At 24.7% G+C, this 25,807-nt stretch overlaps 1 protein-coding gene across 1 annotated transcript; it reads left to right on the forward strand.

Annotated features, from left to right (window-relative positions):
• Window positions 1-1,009: 1,009 nt before the first annotated feature.
• On the forward strand, window positions 1,010-21,859 carry LOC145841491 (uncharacterized). Its single transcript, XM_082948851.1, has 19 exons — window positions 1,010-1,101; window positions 3,879-3,889; window positions 4,406-4,450; window positions 4,532-4,705; window positions 7,538-7,627; window positions 7,789-7,940; window positions 9,139-9,304; window positions 10,112-10,266; window positions 10,624-10,678; window positions 10,888-10,932; window positions 12,127-12,309; window positions 12,363-12,538; window positions 13,656-13,821; window positions 14,298-14,455; window positions 16,575-16,644; window positions 16,705-16,782; window positions 17,247-17,387; window positions 19,206-19,250; window positions 21,807-21,859. Exons 1-19 carry the CDS (start codon window positions 1,010-1,012, stop codon window positions 21,812-21,814), a joined length of 2,010 nt encoding a protein of 669 aa, XP_082804977.1. The 3' UTR covers window positions 21,815-21,859.
• Window positions 21,860-25,807: the final 3,948 nt, after the last annotated feature.

Consider the following 25,807-nt stretch of genomic DNA (forward strand, 5'->3'; position numbering starts at 1 on the left):
AGATTTTAAGACCAAATACTAATGTTTGTAATCAGTTATGCGGACTCCTAAAAAAACAGATAACTAGCAATAAATAACAGTTGTTCATAAACAAATTTTTACTTTAAAGGAAAATTATAAAAAAGCTTCGTTTTAAGTTTATACAGCTTGTAATCAACTTAAAAATTCTTAAAAAGTAATGATTAAAAATATGATTGCTTACGTATTAAACTTACGAGTTTTTACAAATACTAAGTATTAGTTTTATTTTGATGAACATTAATCATCTCACAATTTTGTAACTGAAATCACGACTTCCGTGTGATTAATAGCATAACTGAACAAACTTAAATAGTATAGATCTAAAAGTATATATGTTAAGGTTTTTTTTTATTGACACTAAATACAACTTGTGATAGAATACAAGGTCAATGCCTTGTCTGATAACTAAATCTTTAGCAATCCCAAAACTTTAAGAAGAAGAATTTGATTTTTTTCTTATGTTGTTTTGAGTTGAAGTATATTCGAATACCAACAAGTATACATACTTATTTATCTGCTATGAGTAAAATTATATCGACATTCAGTGTACAATACACCCTCGCTAATCCAGTCATGTTAGGAAAGTTTTTTTTTGTTATTATGACCGGATTAGCTCGAGGCCGACTAAAATTAAAAAACGTGTTTTAAATGTTATACCTCTTTTATATTGTGCAAAGCATATAATAAAACTCACACTAAATATTCCATTAGTATAACTTATTTTCGTTTTTTTCAACGAACAAAAAATCAAAAAGTTAAAAAATTAAAAAAACAAAACTATGACAAAGTTTAAAATCTACTTAACGAAAAAATTTCCAATGTAAAATTTTAATTTATATCAGAATTCTTGCTTGAAAAAGAAAGAATAGAGGTTTTTTTGATAGTTACTTCTCGTTTCTTAGTAAAAAACTTAAAAAACAAAAGCACACTTCCTGGTATTGCTTTTGGTTGAAAACGATAGGAAGCTAAGTGTTCATACATTTTCTACATGGCTTCACCGTGTGGAAGAATGGAAACTTTGATGATTGTGGAGCAAAAATTGCGTCTTCAACCGATCTTTTTCGTTGTCTCCAGAAATCAGTGAAACAAAACTTTTTCATGTGCTTATACCAAAGACTATCATCGCGACTCAACCAGTTTTGGATATCACCGTCTGTAAGTTCGATATTTTTCCTCAAAAACTGCTTGATAAGCTCGCAGTTTGTGGTTCCTTCGAAGGGTCACTGTTTTCCGTGGCAGAGCTTTGTAGTTTCATAAATTTCTTCCGTAAGATTTTTTAGCAGTAGGTGTTGCCTTATTCCAAGTTAATGCAACAATATTGAAAATTTTGATCATGGCAGTTTTTTTTAAAAAAGATTTGTATGGTTAATGTTGATTGCAGTACAAGATCCCTTATGATTGATTATCTATAAACCCTTTTAATAGATTCGAGGTTTTCGATGCACCAAAATTTATTGATTGTTGGAGTACAATAACATTTTGAGGAAGAAATTTAATAGTGATTTTGTCATCAGCTGATATAAGGTCGTTCTTAATTGGATGGAGAGAGAATTTATCGAGAAACTAAATTGATCTTTCTTCTTTTCCGAGTTCTTTTAGTTTTCAAGTTGCAATTTGTTTCATATTGACTTATAAGCCCTATTTGAAATCAGACTAACATTTTCAATGTTTTATAAATGAATTTTACGTATTTATTTTTATTAAAATATTTACGTTTCCAGTTTAATTTGAATCTCATTATGTTTCAATTTTTGCTTTGCAGAAAGGGGGATATCATTATCAAAGTCAAACAATAACACTTAAAATGCTGGGTTTCCAGCTTAATAAAAGAAAAATTTTAACGTGTTCTTCATTACTATAGTAATAGATTATGGTTTTGAAATGATGATAAAAAAATTTAACATAATTTATACGGGAACGGGTCAAATATCCATGAAGACACTTTTGCACGAAAGAACATTTTTGCACAACGACATTTTTGTACGAAGACACTTTTGCACAAAGGATCACTTTTGCACGAGGGGTCTAGTAAAAAAGTGACAGTAAAAATTTAAAAAAATAACTAATAAAAAATGTTAATAAAAAAAGAATAAAAAAACATGAGTACAAAAAAAAAAAAAAGATTTACCTATCGAGCGTAAGGGTTAAAAGAAATAGTGATATTAAAAATAAAAAACAATGATAACTAATAAAAATTAATAAAAAAAAAGTAGACGTCATAAAATATACAAATAAATTAACTTGTATAAAAACAAAAGAGGAGAAAAACTTTACCGACCGAGGGTAAGGGTTCGGGGTAATAGTGAGAGTAAAAGTTGAAAAAGTTAAAAATAAAAATAGATAAGAAAATATAATAAATTTAACTGAATTTCTCCCCGTGCAAAAGCATCTTCGAGCAAAATTGACGCTGTGCAAAAATTTCTTCGTGCAAAATGTTCATCTGTTTAAAAAGAATCCTTCGTGCAAAAGTGGCATCGTGCAAAAGTGACCCTTCTTGCAAAAGTGTCTCTTTGTGCATATTTGACAACCGGCCATTTAAAACATTATATAATAGAACATTTAAACATTTTAGAATATTTATGAAAACTTATTAAGTTTGATTACTTATAAAGCAGTATCTTTATTTGATACTAAAAAATTGTAAACAGAATGTCATAATTGCTTCTTCTTTTATTTGTAAAAACGTATGCAGTTTTACTTGTATAAAATGATTATTTTTTTAACAATATTAGACTTAATAACTTAAACAAATACTTCTTTACGTCACCTTTAAGTGAAATTAAAAGTAATTAGTTCTTATAACGAAAGGATAGCGTGAAAAGTATTATGTTTTTTAGAAAATAAAACTTTGGAAACAGCAGAAAACAAAGTACTAAAGTTACCAACATGTTTGATACTTCATATAGTAAAACTTTGTGTTTCCTACTATCTTTTTATGCGGCTTAATATTGTCATAGACAAAAATTTCTTTACGAAATACTATACCTAGTTTTTCGTTTCACTAGGTAATGTTTTTTTATAAACTAAAGTTACAATAAAGGTTATTCCGTAAACTGACAAACATTGAAGTATAGTGTACTTAAAACGAGATTAAAACTTTTTTATTTCAGCTTAAGTTTTGTTTAGTATCTTTAGTTGATTTTATTTGTTTATCTAAACTGGTCTTGGCTAATTGTAACTGAATATATTTATGACTTTATCAACCAGACTTTTTTTTACTCTTAACGTAGTTCTTTGGTGGAATTAGTAAAAAAATACATACACTAATATTTTTAAAATAGGTTGTCTTTAAATTAGTAGATTGCAAATGTAATAAAATTTACTAAAAGATGTACGTACAGGCTTTAAAAGACAAAGTATAAACTTGTTTATATGATTTTATCACTTAACGTCAGTAAAGAGTCACTAAACACACATTACTTTTACAAAAGATTTGTTTTGTAATTAAAATTTTTTATTACAGACTGACATAAACAAACAACAGTTCAATGATGAACTGAAACACTTAGTTCAGAAGTTTAATCATGTTTAAATTTCCCTCTTCTGCTGGAATTATTAGTTTCTTATTTTTATATCTATCAGGTAATTTGTATTCAGTTTTAAATTTTAACAAATAAAACTTTTTGTACAAAAAATTTTAACAGATTTGTTTACTTTTTTTTATAAAGTTATTTAAATATAGAATGATGCAGCTAATTTAAACTTTTTTATGATAATTTTTTTATACTTTCAAGAAATTATTTAAACCAATTAATTATACTTCTAGATAAATAAAAACCTGACATAAACTCTTATAAGCTTTATTTATTAAAATCACTAACTAGCTTTTGTAATTTTTATGCTCAATTCACAAACAGAACAAACAGAAGTCAGTTATGTTAATACAGTATAAAAAGAGGTAGTTAAAAAAGTCTACTACTTGTTTCAAGTTAAATTGAACTTAAAAATTTGTTTTTATAAAAAAGCAAATAAAATATAGCTTTAAATTTGTTTAGTCTAGCTCAAAAATTTTACTTAAAGTGTTTGTTAGAATATTTGTTGATTTATTTAGTTTATAAACAGTTCTGATCAAATTGTTTAATTAAGAAGTAAAATCTATAATTTTTAAATTACGACTTTGTTTTAGTAAATGGAAAGAGAAGTAGAAAATGCTATAAACATTTTTTTATTTTCAAAAAATTAGCTTAAACACTTCTTGTTCGTAAAAACTTGAAACAATATTACATTGAAAAACTTTTTAACAAGTTGAAATAATCATTACAACAGCCTTGTTTTACTCGTTAAACTTTTTTAGAGCTTGAAGAAATAGCTGAGCTACACCCACTTTGTTTATACTTGATTTTATTGTATAATTGACCTATACTTATAAGTGTAACTTCAACAGGTACAATTGTTGAAACAAAAAAGTGGACTTATCGTAGTGATGACGGTAGGTTTATGTTATAATAATTCTTATTCATGTTATAAAACTAGTTTTAGTTTACCATTAATGCTTTTAGCATATTAACAGAAAAAGGACCGTCTCGTTGGTCGGTTGAGCATCAAGTTTGTGGGAATGATAACCAATCACCAGTTGATATTTCAACGGATTCTGTTGTTCCTGACCACGGTTTAAGGTCTCTGAAGTTTTATGGCTTTGATCAAAATCTTAGTTCAACTATTTACGAAAACAATGGGCATACGAGTTAGTTTTAATATATTTAAAGAAAAGTTTTGATCGATACATTTTATAAATAATTTAAATTTTTAGTAATAGTTTGAGTCCTTAAAAGTTTTATCACATATAAAAATTATTTCAAAGTTTTCAAGTTTTAAAACTTATGTTTAGGTTTTAGAGGCAACCCTTAATATTTCTTACTGAGTAAAGAATAAGTACAACTAAAACTAATATATGCTTTGACTTTTTGAAAGCAAACAAAAACATATTAAGTTTTTGAGGGGAAATAATATATTTTATTCTTTCAAAAGTACTATCATAGGAAGGTTTTTGAACGTATTTATATACCATTTGCAACTTAATATGAATAAGTTATTCATTTTGTTTTTTATATTTTATTACACAAAGCTTTTCAAAATCTTAAACAAAAAATTTTTATATTTATTTTAATTTATTCATACGTCATAATTTAAAGTTATTTTTTAAGCCACTCACTTAACAAACATTTTTTCAATTTTCATTTAAAATTTATCACTTGACAAAGAAATCTTGTATGATTTTGAAAAGCTTTGTGTAATAAAATATAAAAAACAAAATGAATAACTTATTCATATTAAGTTGCAAATGGTATATAAATTCTTTCAAAACTTTATTATGCAAACTAAGTTTCAGTAAATTGAGCATCTTTCTAGATTTTATATAGGCTCTGACGAGATCTTTGACCGAAACTTAGTTTGCGTAATAAAGTCTTGAAGGAATAAAATATAAAATATAATATTCTTACTTTAAATAGACTTTTCAAATTTAAAAACATTGAAAGCGATATAATTAAAGTATTAATATTTTTAAAAGCCATAAACTTTGACAAGTTAAAAACGGTTAAGGAACTAAAAACACATTTTAAGTTATATTTTAATAGAAACAAAATTATTTTCAGAATACGCACTTTAGGAAAAAAAAACACGAATTACTTGATTTTTAACAAATCAGGAAAAAAAATCCTACCCTTTGCAAATTTCAATGGGTTCTTAAAATATATAAAAAATACGCTAATAAACGTAAATTTACTATGTATTTAGTAACATTAGCTTATTAAAAGTTTTAAAATAAATTAAAAAAAAAAAAGTATAATGTTATAATTAAAAGCGTAAGCAGGTTTTAAGTTTAAGAACTATTTGCTTGATATACAAAATTATAATTAAACATTATTTGACATTAAAATAAATTCTTTCAAACTATATAAATGAGACTCAATTTTTAGAACAAGATATATTTCATGCTTCTTTCATCAGTTGTATACTAAGCAATAAAAATAAAGTTTGAAATTTAACTTATATAGTGGAAATGCAATCAACGTAATTAATAATAATAAAGCAAAGAGTAATTAACAATACATAAGTACTTATAATTACAATGCAACTAAAAAAAAAAAAAAATAATAATAATAATAAAACAGAGCAACAACTTATAAAACAATTTAAGAAAACAACGAAACAGTATAATCAAAATCTTTATGTTTACATAACTTAGGTTTTCTTAATAAAATACAAATAGCCTCAAGTTTAATTAAATCCGAAATGTGAAAACATTTTTTAACAATTTTAAATCTTTTTAAATTATAATTACTAGCACAATCAAGGTTATTTACTAAGTGTTCAGAAATAGCAGATCTTTTTGAAGCATTTATTACTCTAATAGATTTAATTTTCTCATTACTCTTACAAAATTCGTCAATACTTTTTGGAATATGTTCTTTTATTCTTTTGCCAAATTGTCTTGAGGTCATCCCGACATAACTGGCTTCACAGAAGCAGTTAAACTGGTAAACTACCATACTTTGTTTAAATTCTGCTATCGGATCTTTTCCTCCAGGTCTGAACATTGGTTTCGATATAAAAATAACAATTGGCTTAGCCGAATGATACGTCCTACTTACTAATTTACAAATCTCTCTTTCTAACACTCCTGAGTTCTTATTGACATACGGCAATACTAAAGGAATCAAGCATTTCTCAGGCCCTACTGGCTTTATTTTGTTCAAACTATTAAGATGTAAATTTATAGTTTTATTAACAAGTTCTTGTGGATAACCATTTTTATTTAATATCAATTTTATCTGTTTTATTTCATCATCAATTAATTCTCTTGAACAGATCTTATGTGCTCGATGGCAAAGCGTTCTTATTAAATTTGTTTTTCTCTTCATGCTACAGAATGAATGGAAGTTTAAGTAGTTACCAGTGAAAGTTTTCTTTCTAAAAACGGTTGTCAAAAATTGATTCTTGTGTCGTTTTACTAAAACATCAAGAAAAGCTAATTCATCACTGTTTTCTTTTTCTGAAGTAAATTTTATTGAAGAATGTGTTTTGTTCAACACATCAAAAAGTTCATCTATGTCTTTCTCATCTTTTCCAAGTACAAAACAATCGTCGACATATCTATAATAAGTTACTTTGTATTTAGAGACCACCTTTCTTTCTATAAAGCCCATAAATATGTTTGCCAAAGTTGGCCCTAACGGGGAGCCCATGGCTATTCCATCATGTTGGGAATACATTTGTGAATTAAATGTGAATTGTACACCACTAGTGGATAACTTTAAAAGTTCACGAAAATTGTTTTTGCTTATTCTGGGCTCAAGTCTATACAAAGTGTCAACACAAATATCCAATACTTCATCTAGCGGTACATTTGTGAATAAGCTCTTGACATCAAAGGATGCCATAAAAGTGTTATTTGAGTTAATCTTTTTTATTTGATCAGCAAAAGAAAATGAGTCTTTTAGCACATAAGAAGAGAAATGTTCCAATACCGGATAAAGTTGGTCATTAAGAAATTTTGCTAACTTATGTTGAGCAGAGTTCACCATGGATAGGATTGGTCTTAAGGGAACATCTTTCTTATGTATCTTTGGTAAGCCATACAATCTTGGAGTAATGGAACCAACAGGTTTGATCGAATTATAGATGTCTTCATTAATTTCTTTGGTAAAAAGTAGATTTTTAAGAACTTTAACAAAATTATAAGTCAAGCAAAAAATGCTGACTAACAAAAAAAAAGTTTAAAGCAAGGCATAAGTTGTTATTTAAATTAAGCAATGTGTATTTTAGTAACACTGAATTTTGGTACAAACGATGTTTATGTCATTGACGAGCTTGGACAAGAGTATAAAGCTCTTCAACTGCATTTTCACTGGAGAAAAGATGAAAAGAGTAGCGGAGGATCTGAGCACACTATAGATGGAAAACACTATCCAGTAGAGGTTTATAAATTTAGTTAACTGTTTTGTCTATTGATGTTTAATAAGTTTTAGCGATTTATTTTTGAAAATTATATCTACTTTTAAACTTTCAGAGTTACAATATTAGTTTTAATAAATAGTTAAGGTCGTTTATGTTACATAAAAATCACCCATTTGACTTGTTTTTGTCTTTGAACCTTTTACTCGTACACCAAAGAGTTAAATTTATCTAACACTATAAAAACTGTTCATAATATCATAAAAAAGTGTATATGTATTAAGTTTTTGGTGTGATTTTTTTAACAACTATCACATGCGAACATAATCACTTTTGTTAGGTCTAAATAAGTCAAAAAACTTTTCTTTAGTTTCTTGAAAATTCTAGTACTTTTAAAAGTATTCTTCTATTTTTTTAAATATTTCTACTTGTTTAACTTGTATACTTATTGTTAAAAAAAAAATTAGAAACATAAACAAGCCTATATATTTAGTATTAATCAAAAGTATTTTTCACCTTTAATTTTTAAAAGGTTTAACATGTTCAAATGTGTCTTTTGAAAATTTATTCCGATTAAAGCGGCTAAAACTAAATTATTTAAATTTTTTTAGGTATACGTTATAAAACTTTATATTAAGATTATTTTTATAAAACAAAAAATGAAAATCAAAGTGAATTTGCAGCGAAAGTCAATAAAAACTGTACAATAAATACTAAAGAAATCATAAGAATTAAAATAGTTAAAGATTAATACTTTATTACTTAAAAAAATATGTATTGTATTAAAAGGGAAATACAACAGCCAATAAAAATACTTGTTTATAGTCGTGTAAAACTTATATCTTGTTATAAAAATAATTTTTAATATTAATGTAGTTTTTTTACTAAACTAAAACTATTTTCTGTTTTCAGCCTACCTTTTAATGAGTTTAAAGCATAAAAAATATTTAAGGTGCTTTAAACTTAGTTCTAACTATTAATATATTTATTTTGTATTACACTTAACTTAAAGTTGAAATAAAAAAAAATGACATTCCAGTAAATACTCTAAAGTTAAACAAGTTCTAGACTATTAAGATTTGTTTGCATATAACTGTTCTAAAGAAACCATGTAAAAAATTGTTTAATCCGAAAAAAAAAACAAGTATGTATCTACAACGCATAAAATGTATAAATCTTAAATTAATACTTGTCATGAATAAGTCAGTTTATTATAAACAGGTACATATAGTTCACATAAAAAAAGGATATAAAAGTTTAGAAGAAGTTAAAACCGTTAGAGATGGCCTTCTTGTACTAGGAGTTTTCTTAGAAATTGATCCAAAGTTATTATACGAAAATGACCCCTATGCTAAGCTGTTTGAAGCTGCTCCGAAACATATGAACGGTACATATATTGAAAACATGTTTAAAAATAGTTTTTAAAATGAATTAAAGCTATAAAACAATATTTTTTTTTAAACTTAAAATATATATTTGAAAAAATTAGCACACTTCAATTAAATTTACTTGATAAAAAGAAGGTTTTGTTTATGTTTACTAAGTACGAATAAAAGTATCTAACACTAGGTAGCTTTAAAACAGTTTCAAAATAAGTTTTGCCTTTTAAGAACTTTTTCACTTACTTTGTTTTTTTTTCTTTAATCTACGTGAGGCGTACTTGATTCAATACATCAATAAAGTTTATAAAATGTATTAGGATATAAAGTACTGCCAAGCCAGCTGTACAAAATAAATCTGTCAAAATTATAAGAGTATGGAAAAAAATTATGGAAACTTGTAAAAATTATTACTTAATTTTCAAAAAACAATTACACAATTAAACTTTTAATATACTAATTTATAAAATTTCTTGCAAATGTATCTAAATAACATATTTTATTAAGTTATTATTCAATAATAATAACAACTTTTAGAATCGTAATTTAAGATACTTTTTTACAGCTTCATAGAAAGATTTAATACTTTTTAGCAACAAACGAAGTTTTAATAACAAATGTAAAAACGATAAAGCATTAAACTAAAACTTTTGTTCAGCAAGATACTTAATTTATAAAAGTAAAATTGTTATATAAGGAACTAGTTTAAAAGTAACACTAACAAAGGACTGCTTTAGAGAAAGGGATTCAGAGTTGTTCAACTAATTTTTAAACTTTCAGTTGATTTTAAATTTTTTTATTATATTTTTCTTCAGATAAAATATCTAGCAAAGTCGATGTTCGATTTGCTGATCTGCTTCCTACTTCAAAATCGTTTTACAGATATTTTGGTTCCCTGACAACCCCTCCTTGCTACGAGTCTGTTAAGTGGACAGTTCTACAAAATTCTTTCAAAATTTCTAGAAAATCAGTTTGTTGCAAAATGTTATGTATTATGTTTCGGATTTTAGTTTCAATGTGCATGTTAATCTGAAAAAGATCTTTTGAAACTTTGTATTTTGTAATAAATACCAATAAAGATAGAGACTAGTAAAACAGTACTTAAGTAATTTTTGTAGTAGCGTATCAAGATAATGAAATATCCTTAGATCAAACAAGAGTTTCTTGTAGCTATAAAAAAAAAAGTATTTTATTACATAGTTTTAAAGGCATTGTTATAGGCAAAAAAAAACAAAAAAATTAGTTGTAATTTTAGTGTGTACTTTTTTATAATCCGTCAAAAGTGACAAAAACAAACTATAAGTATTAAAAAAAAACTATTTTACAGCTCGAAGAACTAGAAAGCTCTGTGTTTCAAGAAGAAACGAGTAAGAAAAATAATGGTAAATGTAACTTGAAATTTATTTGTAAGAGCTAAAGGAATACTTTTATATTGTATCTGTTTAAGGTTCATATACTAGACTTGGAGGTAATTTTCGTCCAGTTATGCCTTTGAATGGTAGACAAATCACCGAGTTTAAAGCTTTCGGTTAGTTATTTTTTAATTATTTTCTCTTAAGAATCTATTTGAATTTTTCTTTTATCTTAACAGAGGAAGATACTTCAAATTACGACTGGGGATACACGGGAAATAAAGGTCTTTTTTTTTCAATTCAGTTCAATCAAAATATTTGATAGAGTATTTATCATTTTAAAACTTACTTTACATCAAACCTTTTAAAAAGAAAACTTTTTTTTTGATTACTATAAAACAAGTAACGAAAATTTTCATATACGCATTAGCTAAATTTTTAATAATTACGTATGTTAAACAAAGTTATGAAATAAATACTTCAGATAAACTTTCCTAAAGCTGTAGGGTGATAATAAAAAATAAATCTTTTAAAGTTTTAATGATTAAAAAAATAATTTTTGAGTGTTTAGTTAAAAAAAAAACTTTTTTAGCAGTTGTAGAGGTAAAACAAAATAAACAAACTTAAAAGTATAAAAACTAAACTTTATATCGAGCTGATTGATCGCTCTTTTTAAATTAAGATAAAAAAATATTTCCAGTAAAAGTTTTTAAATTTTTTTACAATGATTAGTCAAAAAAATTTCTAGTCCCGTGGTCGAAAATTTTCCAAATTGGCAAAATTGGCTGGTTGTGACCTAAAAACAAAGAGCTGCGACTCGCGCTGTTTTTCAACTAAAAATATATATGTATATATGTGTTTAAAACGATAATTTAAAAAGTTGCTGTGGTAAATACTTATATTTAAGCTCGTAGTTTAAAAAATAGTAAACAATAGTGCTTTTTTATTGTTTATCTATCATACTTTTAGATATAACTATTTTTTTTTTATTACTACAATTGCTTTAAATAACATCGACCGCGGGCAACTTTTTTATTAAAACTGATTCACTAATTATAACAGCCTGTCGACCCCTGATCTAGTAGCTAAGCACTACTGTCATTAAGTTAAACTGAAAATGAATGTAAATATATTTTTTATTTAACTTTAAAATTAAGACAATATTAAGTTGTGTTCAGTGTTGCTTAAAAAGTTATACAACATCTTTGTTGTCTAACACTCTTAACATAAAAACAAAACGTAATAGTAAATATATTTTTAACAATATGTGTGTTGACTTTACTGATAAGATTCTGCTTTTATATATTTAACTTTTGTTCGTGCATTTATGTTTACATAGGTGGTAAGCAGTTTTTTGATTCACAAAGTAACATTTTATTTCATGTTAGAAAGAGTTTTCCTAATAGTATAAAACTATTATCATTCATAAACGTTTTTGATTGCTTTTGCCAACAAAAGAAAACAAGTATTTTTTGCAGGCCCTTCCAAATGGCATGAAATACTAAGTTTGAAAAATAATTCCTGTAATGCAAAAAATCAATCACCTATTAACATTGTAACTGACTCTACAACGGTCAAGATTTTCACTAATAAAACAATACAGTTTTCAAAAAGCTACAGTGAATTCACAAATGGGGAGCTGGCCAATAACGGACACTCAAGTAATTTCTTGTTCATTTATATTTGAAAGCTAAAACTAATTAATGTTTTTTAGTTGCGTATCATTTGAACAAGACTTCCGATCTAACCTACCGACAAGATGAAAAGTTATATAAAGCAATACAGCTCCATTTTCATTGGGCGTCTGTTATGTTTAGTACATATAACCAGAAGTTTTCAACTAAAGGAGGTTCAGAACATACTATAGACAACGTTCATTATCCTATTGAGGTGAGCGTTCGAAAACTTTAGAAAATAGATTTAAAGCTACAGCCGGTTTCATTTTTGTTTTCAGTAGTAAAGCATATTATACTGTTAAAAACTCTAGCAATATAAGAAATTACATATATTTGTTGCCTAAATATTTTAAGCTGTGGCAGCACATGCACTTCTAATCAAAGTAACTTAAATTACGACATCAAAAAGTGTATCATCTAATATTATCAAACAAAGTAAAACCAAAATAATCAGAACACTTAATAAGTTTGTTTGAATGAAACTTTTTTTTAACATGACAACAAACTTTCACTTACTTACTTTTTAGTTTATCATAAAAGTATATATTTTGTTGTAACAGTTAAATGTTATGCACAACTTTAAAAAAAATCAAAACTAAATTAAGCAACTGAACTTTACTCAAGAATGTTTAAATTTAAAATAATATTTACAAAAGAATTTTATTAAACTACAAGTTAACCTAAAAAGTATAGTTTTAAAAAAGTAAACAGTCAGCCTGTTAACGGTTTTAGTAAATTTCTTTCGTAGTTTAAAAGCTTCATAGTCAAAGGTATCATTTTTCCACAATCTCGGGTCCGAGTGTGATTTGCTCTTAAAGCTAAGTCGTGGATAAACAAGCTTTGTTAAATATAGCGGCTTTGAAACTGATTTAGTTTGTAACTAAATTAGTCAGTACTGAATGGATAAAGACTTCAGTGTAAGAAACCATAGCATTAGAAAGCTAGACTAACTAAAAATCGTTTTAGGCAATTATGCTTACTTGGTGTTTTAGAAATCCTTAGTTTTTATGACTTTTTCTGTAGAAACAAACTATCGCTAATAAGTATTGAAATAAGGTACTCGGTTTTCAATTTGGACACTTTTTTACTTTATTACTTTTATTTGTTTATCTTAAACTTGATCCTACGATTTAAAATAGCATATAAACTATTTCATACTAACTATTATCTAAACTCTTTATATTTTTTTTTATTTTTCTTAAACGCTAATTTTTCTTAAAAAAGAAATAATTGAAAACTATTTATTATTATTTTATTATCATACTAATTATATCTCAAATCGAACTTGCTTGTAACTTTATTTACCAAGAAATGTATTATAAATCAAACAGATGCACATAGTTCACAAAAACAAAGATAAAAATTCAAAGCATAAGCCAGATGGCTATGCGGTTTTAGGAGTTTTTTTGAAACCTGCAGAAGATAATGAGGTAGACAAACAAGCGAACGAAGCTATTTCAAAGCTAACAGCACAATTTGAAATATCTAAATTCAAAAGTAATTAAAATATGCCGTTAAAGTAGATGAACTTCTGTGTAATTAAAAAAAATAACTTAATAACTAAATTGAGTTTTTTAAGCTTTATATGTATTGTACAGTTGTATGTCATAAGTTTATTTTGTTATGGATTTAGGAAAACGTCACTAAAATTAGTTTATCTGTAAAACGTTTGACATATTTGATTAGTATTCTTAAAATAATTTTTTAATTCATAAGTGGCTGAATATAAAAGCAAAGCATTCACTAACATTCTTTTGCAGTAATGTAATTCTAAAAACACCCATTTCAAAAATAGTTTAAAAATAAATGAAGCTTAAACAGTTTTTATGTTTTAAATTGTTTAAAATTTAAAGTTTTACAATATCTTGCTTTTATAAAAAATCTAGATTGAAAGAAATAAACAAAATTACATTAAAGCTCAAATATAGTTATAGCTTTTAGAAACTACTATTCAAAAAGTTTAAAATCTTTAGATACTAAAGCAATAATAAAACATGGACCTATTCTACTAAACTTGCTGCCAAAAAACCAAAGTTTCTACAGATACTACGGTTCACTGACGACACCTGATTGTTCCGAATTCGTTATGTGGACTGTGTACAAACAAGTTTTGAAAATATCTAAAAGTAATGTATGTTTTTAGCACATAAGAATTACACAAACGTATTAAGTCGAATAAACCATATAAATTCTATTCAAATTATATTTTAAATAATTTTACTTGTAAAAAGTTTTGTTATGTTAAGTAGTTGTTATTTTTAACTTTTTATTTTATGTGTTTTTTTTTCTGATAATAAAATATTAATTTTTAACCAAAAAATATGTATGAAAACAATAAAATTAAATGATTAAATAAAGTTTTTACAGGATTTAATTAAATTAAGTTTTGTAGTAATAAACTATAACTGATTTGAAAGTTATTGAAAAACAGTAAAAAATAATATAAGTTCATCAAACTCTCTTCTGTAATAACGTTTAGTTACAGTTGTCTGTATAGTTTATTAAACGAAAAAAAATTAATTGCGCAAAACATTTGATTCTAGAACCTGGTGCACAAAAAACCTTTCGGTTATCGAATCGCACACCACGGATACCTTTTAACGTCTTGTATGCTTATCATATACCTTTCACTTTAAAATATTTTCCTTTAAGTATGTTTTTGTGAAGTTTATTTTTATTTCAATAATACCTTTTAAAACTTACAATTTTAAGTATTGTTTTTTAGGACACAAAAATCTTATTTTTAGTTAGTAAAGCTTCTAAATTAACAAAATCATTCATTTTTTGTTGTATGTTTAATAAGGTCTACTTTTTTATAAATTGAAATTTTGTTTATAATTGTTTTTAGTTAAAATTAAACCAACGATCTTCAAAGTGTGCACGAAATTTATATTGGGGTGCACGAAACTTTTTGGAAGCACGAAATTTGTTTTGGGGTGCATTAATCGTGACTCGAAAAATTTACCTAAATTTTGAAACTTAATCTAGATATTCTGAAGTTGATTATTAATAGCACAAAATAAAAAAGGTCTTAGGCCTTTTTAGTGGTAGTTTTAAAACGATTATAAATATCGATTATAACGATCAAATATACGAGATATTATGGAAAAATTTAAGGAAATTTAGGGTCCACAAGCCGTAAAACGGGGAACCACAAGTCCATAGTTTGAAACTTACACTTGATATTCTGGAGTTAATGAAAAAAAAAGGTCTTAGACGGATTTTATGGCAGTTTTTTTAGAAACCTTGTTGGAGGGGATAAAAGCTTAACATAGCATAACGGGGAACTTTTTAAATAAAGTTTGAAAAACCCTACACTAGATATTACGGGAAACTTGAAACTTGTACTAGATATTCGCATACTGGGGTACACAGAACTTTGGTTTTGCAATTTAGGGTTCACATTTTAATTAGCTTGAATACCACTGACTTAAACCATTCATTTTTTATTAAAACAGGAACGTAGACTTTATTTCAACAGAAGCAATTGTTTTTTGAGCAACTTAATTTCATTATTTAGTATGTAACAATTTGAAATTAAGATGATAGTTTAAAAAGTAGAGTTAGGTGTTAACCAAAAATTCTCCATTATAGATCATCAGATAAATTTTAACATAAAGTCATAGTTTCATTAAATTAGCAAGAAGTAGCATTTAAGTTAAACTTCTAAGTTTTAAAGAGTGTTTAAGATTACAATATTTGATTAACACTACAAAATCTATTATAAAGTTATTATAATTACAACTTGTTAGAATAAAACAACAACGTTTCTTTATTTGATTCTCGCTTACATATTCATCAAAAAAAAAATTATATATATTTTTTTCAGTTATCACTTTTTTTTAATCAACTAAAGTTTTAATTCATACTTTTGTCTGTGAAAACGACACAAAACTCATGTTTTTAAAGAGACTTTTTTATGTTTAATAAGTTGTTCTAAAAAGTTGTTTTCTCAATAAAACCCAATCAAAAAACTTAATTTGCAATGCACTAACCTGTAACTAAAGTTAAACATGTTTTCTTTTAATTTATACTTTCTTGTTGTTTGTACTATTAAATTCTTATTTTGGATGGAAAAAGGTTGCTTTCGGATTATAATTAAGTCATATATACTTAAAAGACTTTAAACATACATTTTTACGTTGATATTACTAAAGATTAAACTGTATTTAGTAACATTAATTTATTGAAAAAAGTTTGTTTAATGAAATGAATTTTTTTTAAGTCAGTTAATAACTATACTTTTGCAGTTTTTCAAGTTTCAACAGCTGTTGTCGTTTTCAAAAGACACTAGTAAAACTTCAAAGAGCATCAAATCAAGTAAAAAAAAAACTTTAAGTGTTTAAGTTTTATTGCATTATATTCTTTTAATTTAATTAGACAACAAGGAAGCTTACATTTCTGGAAACTACAGGCCAGTACAAGACTTAAACGGACGCGAAGTTGATTTCTACACAGGTTAATAAAGTTCTGTTTTACATTTTAATAGTTTTATACTATTGTCATTAATATTAACAACTACATTGTAAAAAATTATCATAATTTAGAACAAAAACAATCATAATGTTTAAAAATGATTTTAGATAACGTCTAAACTTTTTTTTTAGAAAATTTAATTGAAAATATAACTTTTTTAAACCATAAAATAGAAAAATAAAATATCAACTTTATTTTCTTCTTCAATTCCACACATAAGCAATTAGTTCTACAAAAAGATTATTTTGAAATAGACTAAATTCATAAATTATTTAAACAATATTCTGCTGTACAATTGGTTGTCTGCTTAGCATTATATTTAATTTATAAAGTTGTATCAAATTTTATAACTTGCTTTGATTAAAAGACACTTGAGAAAATCCTCTACAACGAAAAATAACATTAAATAAAACAAGTAGATGTCAACCAAAAGTTTAACTTATTAGAAATTCCTAATGAAGAAGTAGATGCTGGAAGTTTTGTATTTTTCGCAACTGTTATTGCAGTAGCATTGGCAATAATTGTTTGTGGTATAGTTGTTTACAAACAAGCTTTGTCTAAAAGTCCTAGCTCAAATTACACTAAAGGTAAGTGTTTTAGCTTTATATGGTCAGTTAATCTCGCTTTAAGTCAATATACTACTTTGATCGAACATTAAATGACAAGTTACTAAATTAATACACAAATAAAAAATCATTCAAAATTCTGTTAAACATTTAACGGAAAATAAATTAACAACTTCAAATTATTTCGCCTTATCTTATAAGTTGTTAAAATATTAGTACAAGACAAGATTTTTAAACTTATATAATCATAATGTAATCAGTTAAGGTTAATAAAAGGTAAAAGAAAAAAGCAACTGTAAAAAAAATGTCAACAAAATACGACAATAAAGAAAATGTATAATAAAAGATTTTCTGTTTACAAAGGCTAAGTTTTTAAATAAAAAATGTACGATAAGTTTTAGTTAAATAAAAATACAATTAAAACTTTTACGAATTTAAATCTTTTAAAAATACAATTGTTTCAAATTGAAAAGTTATTTACTCATTGTTCCGAAAAAGATGATCGTTTTATGACATTTAGACATAAATAGATAAAAAAATTTCCTTCTGATTTGCAATAAATTACAATACTTTTCTGTATTTGTTCCTTAATCTTATTTTTAAGTTGCTTAGACATCATTTAGGATTAACTTGCTTCACAGAAGCAATCAAACAAGTAAACTACCAAACTTTTTTATACTTAAATTCGAATTATTACCACCATGGTCTTTGAACTAGATGCTATTATTTCTCTGATTTATCGTATAGTACAAGTTTCTAGTTTACTAATATAAGTATTTTTCCCAATTTTTTATATGTTGTTATTAATAAACGCTAATTTAAAAGTGACAGCAAAATTTTTAGGTTTTGATATTTTTGTTTTTTTGATATCGTTGAATCGATTATGATTGTCCTGTTTAAAAAAGTTTACATATATTTTTATTTAGTAGTGATCTGATCAGATTTATGATCACCGTTTACACAACTTTTTAATAAGTTTTTTTACTACAAGGCTATTAAGTACTTAAAACTTTGTAACTTAGGACAAAGTGTGATTGAAAACATAAAAGTTTTTAGATTGTTCAATTCTAGAGTCTTTGACAGATTTGAATAATTTTCAACTATTTTTAAGACTTGTAAACTCCACTCTTTAAATACAACAAAAAAAATTTTAAGACTCTTTTATTTAATTTTTTTTTTGCTATTAAGAGATCTGAAGCTTGTATCATAACCTACTTGTTTTGAGTTTTTTTTTTTTTTTTGATATTTGTTGTAAACTTAATAAAAGTTTTTCAATATATAAAATTTAGTTTTTTCTAGCTTTCAGGTAATAAGTAATCTTTTTAACATCTAAGATGTAGAAATTTTTATATTTTAAGTTTATTATTACTAATTATTTCGACTAAATAATGTTAGAAGTTTAATTAACATCCGAAATCATACGCAAAAAGTAACGTTCTTGAAATAGAAGTATGCTTTATATGTGTAATTAGAACAGCTAATATTCTACACACATTTATGTGTAGGAATATACAGTTGAGCTTTTGTCTTTGACTTTTGTCATTGTGTCGGTAAAATCTAGCATTTGGTATTGTTTTTTTTCAACTTGTTTTAGATATATATTTAGTGAAGTCACTTAAGCTCATCTTCCGCTAAATCCAGGCTTACTTTTGTATAGGTGAGAATAAGCTATTAGTTTTCTACAATTAAACAAAAAGGTTTCATTGTACAGTAGTTTAAACTAAAATTTTTTAAACTTAATTAATTTTGTAAAGTTTAAATAATCTACTAATTAATATTTTTTCAAATAGTCTAGATTTTTTAATTTAGATTTAAGTAAAACTTTTAAAAAATTAAAAGGTAAACAAGAAGAACAATTCCCAGAAACAGAAATGACAAACCTAGGTTAGTTTTAATTTTTCAAAAATATTTTTTCGATACTAAAAACAATTAGTCCTGGACAAGACGTAAAAAGGTATCCAAAACCAAAAGGTTCTTCGTTCACCAAATCCTAGGACCAAATACCTTGAGCGTTTTTTTTTTTCGTTCAATAAAGCATGATGATGATAGTTAAAATTCTAGGTTGTAGTAAAATTTAAAAAAGATAATCAAAAGTATGTGTATACAATTTAATTTTTTTCTAAATTAAGTTAGGTTTGTTGCAAACCATATATTTTGTCTGCAAAAGAAAGTGTTCACTAATTGAACTGTTTTTCTAATGAATGTATTTTAAGAAAAATAAAAAAACAGTATTAGTTTCTTTTTCTTTTAAAACTGACTTAACAACCAAATATAAATTTATAAAACTTTATTTTTAACGAGAACCTATTTATTTTATAAAAAATGTTATCAACAAGCTCAATTAATGCTTAATTCTAAATTTCTTAATGAGCTATGGCTTTATTTATAAATCTAAAATATATAGTATACACAAAAGAAATTTTTATTTTTTTTTATATATTTAATGAAATTCTAAAACTAAATCAAAACAGCTTAACAAACTTTAAAAATAAAAACAAGTTTACAGTTGTTTACAAACTTTGAAATTCAAGTAAGCATAGAATTAAAAACTAGTGTTTTTGTCAAGATCAGGGTTTATAAAATGTTTAACTTTTAATAAAATGTTGATCATGCAAAAACAACACTTTAATTATAGATTCGAATAGTTTTACACTAAAATTCATTTCAGGAATAATAATTTTTTAACAGAGTTTACATAATACACGTTCTAATTTACTAATTTGTTTTTGACCGGTTTTAAAGAGAAAAATAAAACCTTACAAAACAGTGAACTGCTGTTTAAATAAGCTCTTACAATGTAAATTGAGCAACATTTTATGGTCAAACAAGTAATAAAGTTAACAGAGTTTTTAAATTTTTTCATACATACATGTGTGTTTGCTTAAAGTAAAAAAACTTATACCACATTTTTGTAAAACTTTTAGTTTTTCGAAATAAAATAAACTAAATTAGAATGAAGGGCATGATAGTGTATATTAAAAGTAGAAATTTTTTGTAGTCAGTTGGACAAATATACTAGATTTTTTTTTACAACTTGTGAAGCAAAAAACTTCATAGGCCGCGTAAAGAGCATACTTGTGACTAATGATCACTAAATAAAAAGAAATGTGCACTGAAAATCAAATTAAGAAGCACTTTTAAGAACATTTTTTACAATTAAATATTTCTTTTCATAAGTAGTATTCAAACTAAAGATATGCTCGTGAGTCGTAAGTTGCCTACTACTCAACATTTAAACTTTTCTTGCAATTATATGAAAACTAAACTTGATGCAATGCTTAAGTTGTTTATATTTTTTAATTAAGTAGTTTCATGACTTGTGTTGAATAAGAGAGTAAACAAAAGTAAATTAAAATAACTTATTTACTTATTTTTTTTTCATTCAAAGTTTCAGTACAGTAATTTACTTGAGAAAAAATAAGATACTATTAGGATAGTTTGGCGTATGTTTTTTTTACTTCTCTATCTAATCTAATATTGTTTTTTTTTATTCTAAAATGTTATCGAAAAATAAATTCATCAAAATTACAACTTTATCTAAATATATAGTATTACTGCCGTTCAAAATTTATGTACTTATTAAAAAAATTTTTATTAACAAATAACTGATACAATCACCTGAATAGAAATAAAATTATAAAAAATAAAAAGATTTTAATCAATTCTACATGTAAAATTTTTTATATGTTCCTAGTAAGTTTGAATGTGTTAAGGAGTATTTTATGTTATTTAAAAAAGATATATTTCTTTATTAACCCGTTAATATTAATGTTCTCAAACAGTTCAAGTAAAATTTAAACTGATAAATATAACTTGATTTACATTTCAGATCAAAAACATCATAGTATTTGATTTAAACAAAGTTTTGATGAAATAATGATTCCTTTTTTTTTATTTAAGTTTGTCAAAATTTTAAAAATAATGTATTTGTAAAAAACAGTTATAATAGTTGAAATAAATATTTATATTACAACGTATTTTTATAAATATTGTTTATTGAACGAAAAAAAAGCACTCAAATATTTGGTCCTAGGACCTGGTGTACAAAAAACCCTTTCGATTATCGAGTCACACACCAGGATACGGATTAAAGTTATGTCCAGAACATAAAGTAGTATAGGATGTTTTATTAAGAATTTCTATAAAGCTAGCAAACAAGTTATAATTACAAATAGTAAGCTAGCTCTTTTAAAAAATGAAGACAAATATTTTTTTTTTCATTAAAGATGTGATATGTACAAAAATATTTTAAATAAATTTATATATATGAAAGTAAAAACTTTTATAAGTTTTCTTTTATTTAAGGCAAATTTAGTTTAATCTAACTAATATAACAAATAAACTTAACAAAAAGTTGACATAATTTTGAGGATAACATTGTAACTAGAATGACAATTTTTTCATAAATACTGTAATGATTAAAATCTTAAAACAAAACAGAAGCATAAAGAGTTCACATAAGAAAACAAAAGAAGACCTCAGTTTTTAAGCAGTAAAAAATTTGGTAAATCGATTTTTAGTAAACACTTCATTTATAGTATAACAAGTTTAAACTTTACTCAAGAGTTAGAATTATTTTTTGTCGCTTAATAACTAAATATCTTAACTAGATTTTATTAGCAATACTGCTATAAATATTATGAAAAGTGAAATGAGCAAAAACCTTTTTTTTCTAAAATAAGACTTATTGAACTACAGTTAAACTGATTTTTTTTTACAAACATAGATTTATCTAAAGTTTGTAGTTGTTAGTTGTTTAGTGTTTTTTTTTCATTGTACTATTTAATTTTTTTAATTTCTAAACAGTCAAACTAAGCCCTATTTATTCATCACTTAAAACTAAATAAAAGTTTTTTTTTTAGTTCTAGACATTAACTTTAACAAAATTGTGTCTTTGTTTTAAATGCGTTAGGTTTAAGTTTAACTAAAATTAAAGTTATTTTCTTCATTTTGTAGTTTTAAAGAAGCTCAGTGTTCTTTTTTTTTATTGTTTAAATTTTGAGTTCTAAAGAACAACCACTTCATTGTTTAGTCTTAAATTATCGTTTAACTTTCTAGTAAATATAAATGCGTACATTTTGATGTTTTATACAACATTACTTAAAAACAAAAGTCTTATAAATAAAGCTAAAAGGTAGAGCGAGTTTATTTTTCTGTAGTTTATATTGAATTACAAGTATAAAATGCTCCAAAAAAAAAAAACAAGAAACAAAAAGCTCTAAAATTAAAGAAAAAATATATTTATCAAAAACATTAGTTACTGTTAAACAATACTTTACCACTGTGTTTTTATATTTGAAGCTCTTACGCTTTATTTTTTTGAATAAACTATAAAACGTAGTTTTCAGTTTTATTATTGTATGATCTTGTTTCATCTTTTCATTACTTTATGTGTTAAAAATAAAAAGTTTTACTATATTAACCAAAAAATTTCATATAAAAAAAAAATTAAAATAATATTGTTTAACTATAATTGATACTATATCAAATTTGTTTAAAACAAATTTGTTAGTATAAGCAGCAATTTTTACATAAATCTAAATAAGTCTCATGCTTCTTAAGCTCGAGATTTTGGAATTTTAGGTTTTTAAAGTAAGTATAAAAGTTATAATAAGAATAAGTTAAAAAAAAAGTTATTAAAAATTTCAAAGCATATATCCAAATGTTCAAGGATAATGTTTATTAGAAAAAGTTATTTTTACCACAAGTAAAATAGGTAACTACTTCAGCAACAAAGATAATACACCTCACGAACTGAAATCTAACGTGGTCTATGAGTTTAAGTGCTCTAAGGATAAGAGCATCCAATATATTGAATTCACATCAAGACCACTACTTGAAAGAGTCAAAGAACATCTTAAAGGTAAAACCGCTGTATCTGACCACATTAGTAATTGTAATATTTGTAGAGATGAAAGGATAACTGTTAACAATTTTAGTATTTTAAAAGAATGTAGAAACAAACTTGAGACCCTGATCAGCGAAACTGTTTTAATTAAACGTCATAATCCAATTTCAAAAAAACAATTAATTAAATCAGGCATTACCCACACACTAAGAATTTTTGACTAGTTAGATATATTTTTCTTTTAACAATTAATAAATATTAATGTAAAATGTAATTTTGCTGCAGTTTATAACTTTAATAACTGGTTGTATATATCTTAATATCTAATATATCTTGCATATTTAGTTGTTTTAACACTATTTTTAGTTATTTGGCACAGTTTTTATTTGAAAATGACTAATTAAAAGTCGAAACGTAAACGTCACAAGTATGTAATAAACTATAAATCTACAATGTGTATTTCTCTAAAATGGTATTTGAAAACTCCTACATCTCCTACTGTATTTTATATATCCAAAAGTTTAAAGAAAATGTTTATTAGAAAACTGACTCAGAGCAAAGAAACAAATCTTAAACATAAATGTATTCTATAAGTTACAAAAAAAATATCTTTGAAAAAATTGCTTAACTTTTAAATAAACGATATATGATTGTATGGTAATACAACAAAACTTTAAACTACTTTTAATATTGTCAATAGAAGAGTAGTACTATAAATTCTCATAAGAATTCTAAACAGAGTAATATAATAACAAATAATCAAGAACTCGAAATTAAAAAAATATTGTTAGTATAAATACTCAAAACCATTAAACTATTTTTTGACAAAATCTTCAAACTGCGTTTAAATAGTTTTACATGATATTTTAAAAAATATTAATATCAAATAATAGTTCAATCATATTTAACAAATAAGATCAAATAGAAAACCTTACATCCATTTATTAAAAAAACTGCAAAAATAATTTTATTGTTATTGTAGCACAGATTTTCATATAGTGATTGTAACATTTGAAACTTGAAACTTACATAAATTTCAAAATTATGTTTTATTGTCTGAAGTTAAATTTTTTGAAAGCTTCGATAGCTTTGAAAGTATACTTTCTGGTTTTGAAGTTAAGTAATTTTATTTACACTAAAACTTTGAAAAAATTATTTTTTATTATAATTATAAAAGTTTAGCATATGCTGTAATTGAAAAAATATTCTTCATACTTGAATTTTTTATTTTTTATTTTTACTTGATTGAATATTTTATTATGTTAACTATGTTATTGATTTTATAACTTCATTTATACCAACCAGAAGAAACTTCTTAAAATCAGCGAATTCTTTTTTTGTATTAGTGTTATTATTAAAATGATTCATTTATATACTCCTTTTTCGTTTTATATTTTTTGTATAATTTAAAACAAACTTCTTTTATTTTACAACGAAGGCTTTAAAGACTTAAAAGAATTTAGATTCTTTGTATTACCTTAGCCAGAATTTCCAAAAATAGTTGTTATTGCGCATCTGTGAGAAAGATTTTGATAAAGTTAAACTTTTCATACATAGAGTATTGCCAACCTATCGCAACCTTAGTTTTACAATTCTTGGCTAAGACTATACTTTTTAAGATTAGTAAAAATAAAAACCTGAAAACTTGAATGGCTATTAAAAATAATAAATAAAGTTCTTTTACTTTATTCTTAATTACTTTTGTTTAACGCATAAACGATAATTTTCTAATAAAACAAAGAAAAATTAACAGTTTAGTTAAGCATATTTCTTAATTATATAAATTATAGTTTTAAAATTAATATTAGCATTTTAGTCAACAACTAATATAGGTAATCTTTTTTTTTGCTTAAATCTAATTCCTTTATAAGTTTTTGTTTATATGTTGTACAACTTCTACTGTTTTAAAATCAGAATAAAATTTTTGGTATTCAAAATTTTTATCACTGAAATTTAATTTTTTTTGTTATGCAATCTTTTCAGACAGCAATGTCAATCAGAATTAAAAGCAATTAAGTCAAGCAGTTTATTTAATCATAAAAGTATGTTATTTTAAATCGAAGTTCAACTTGCTTCTCTAAAATATCCAATTAATGATCGTGCTCTTAAAGTTAAAAAATAGCAGTCAATTATAATACTAAACTTTTTTTAAATTTTAATCTATAATATATAATACTTTAATTTATACTTTAGAAAAATTTGTGCTTTAAAGGAATTCAACTTGGTTACTTTAACTAATAAACTAATAAACTATCATAAACTAAACATGTTTTTGATATAACTTCTGTAGCTACAGTATTTTTCATAATTTTAATTTAGATTACTTTTATTTTGCAAAAATATTTTAGTGAGTAATAAAAAAAAATAATTGTGTATACATTATACCAATCTAAAATTATTTAACATATTTCTAATATTAGTTTTGTACAAACTATAGTTTCTTTTAAACTATTAAGCACTTTTGAACCACTATAAAATAAGTTACAGTATGAATAGATTCACTACAACTAGTTTGATGTGCACCAGGGGCGTGTCTAGAGTTTTTTCAGTGGGGTAGCACACTTTTTTGTTCAAAAACAAAGTATATTCTGTA

This window comes from Thalia democratica, chromosome 7, assembly GCF_965202585.1.
Source record: "Thalia democratica chromosome 7, ktThaDemo2.hap1.1, whole genome shotgun sequence".
Classification (NCBI taxonomy): domain Eukaryota; kingdom Metazoa; phylum Chordata; class Thaliacea; order Salpida; family Salpidae; genus Thalia; species Thalia democratica.

Bases quoted from the DNA above. Each gene is read 5' to 3' on its own strand.
- LOC145841491 (XM_082948851.1), top strand. From the start codon at position 1,010: ATGGCTTCACCGTGTGGAAGAATGGAAACTTTGATGATTGTGGAGCAA. The intron at 16,645-16,704 runs GTAAAAAAAAAA...TAATTTAATTAG, and splicing joins TTCAAAGAGCATCAAATCAA to ACAACAAGGAAGCTTACATT. The intron at 17,388-19,205 runs GTAAGTGTTTTA...AAAAATTAAAAG, and splicing joins TAGCTCAAATTACACTAAAG to GTAAACAAGAAGAACAATTC.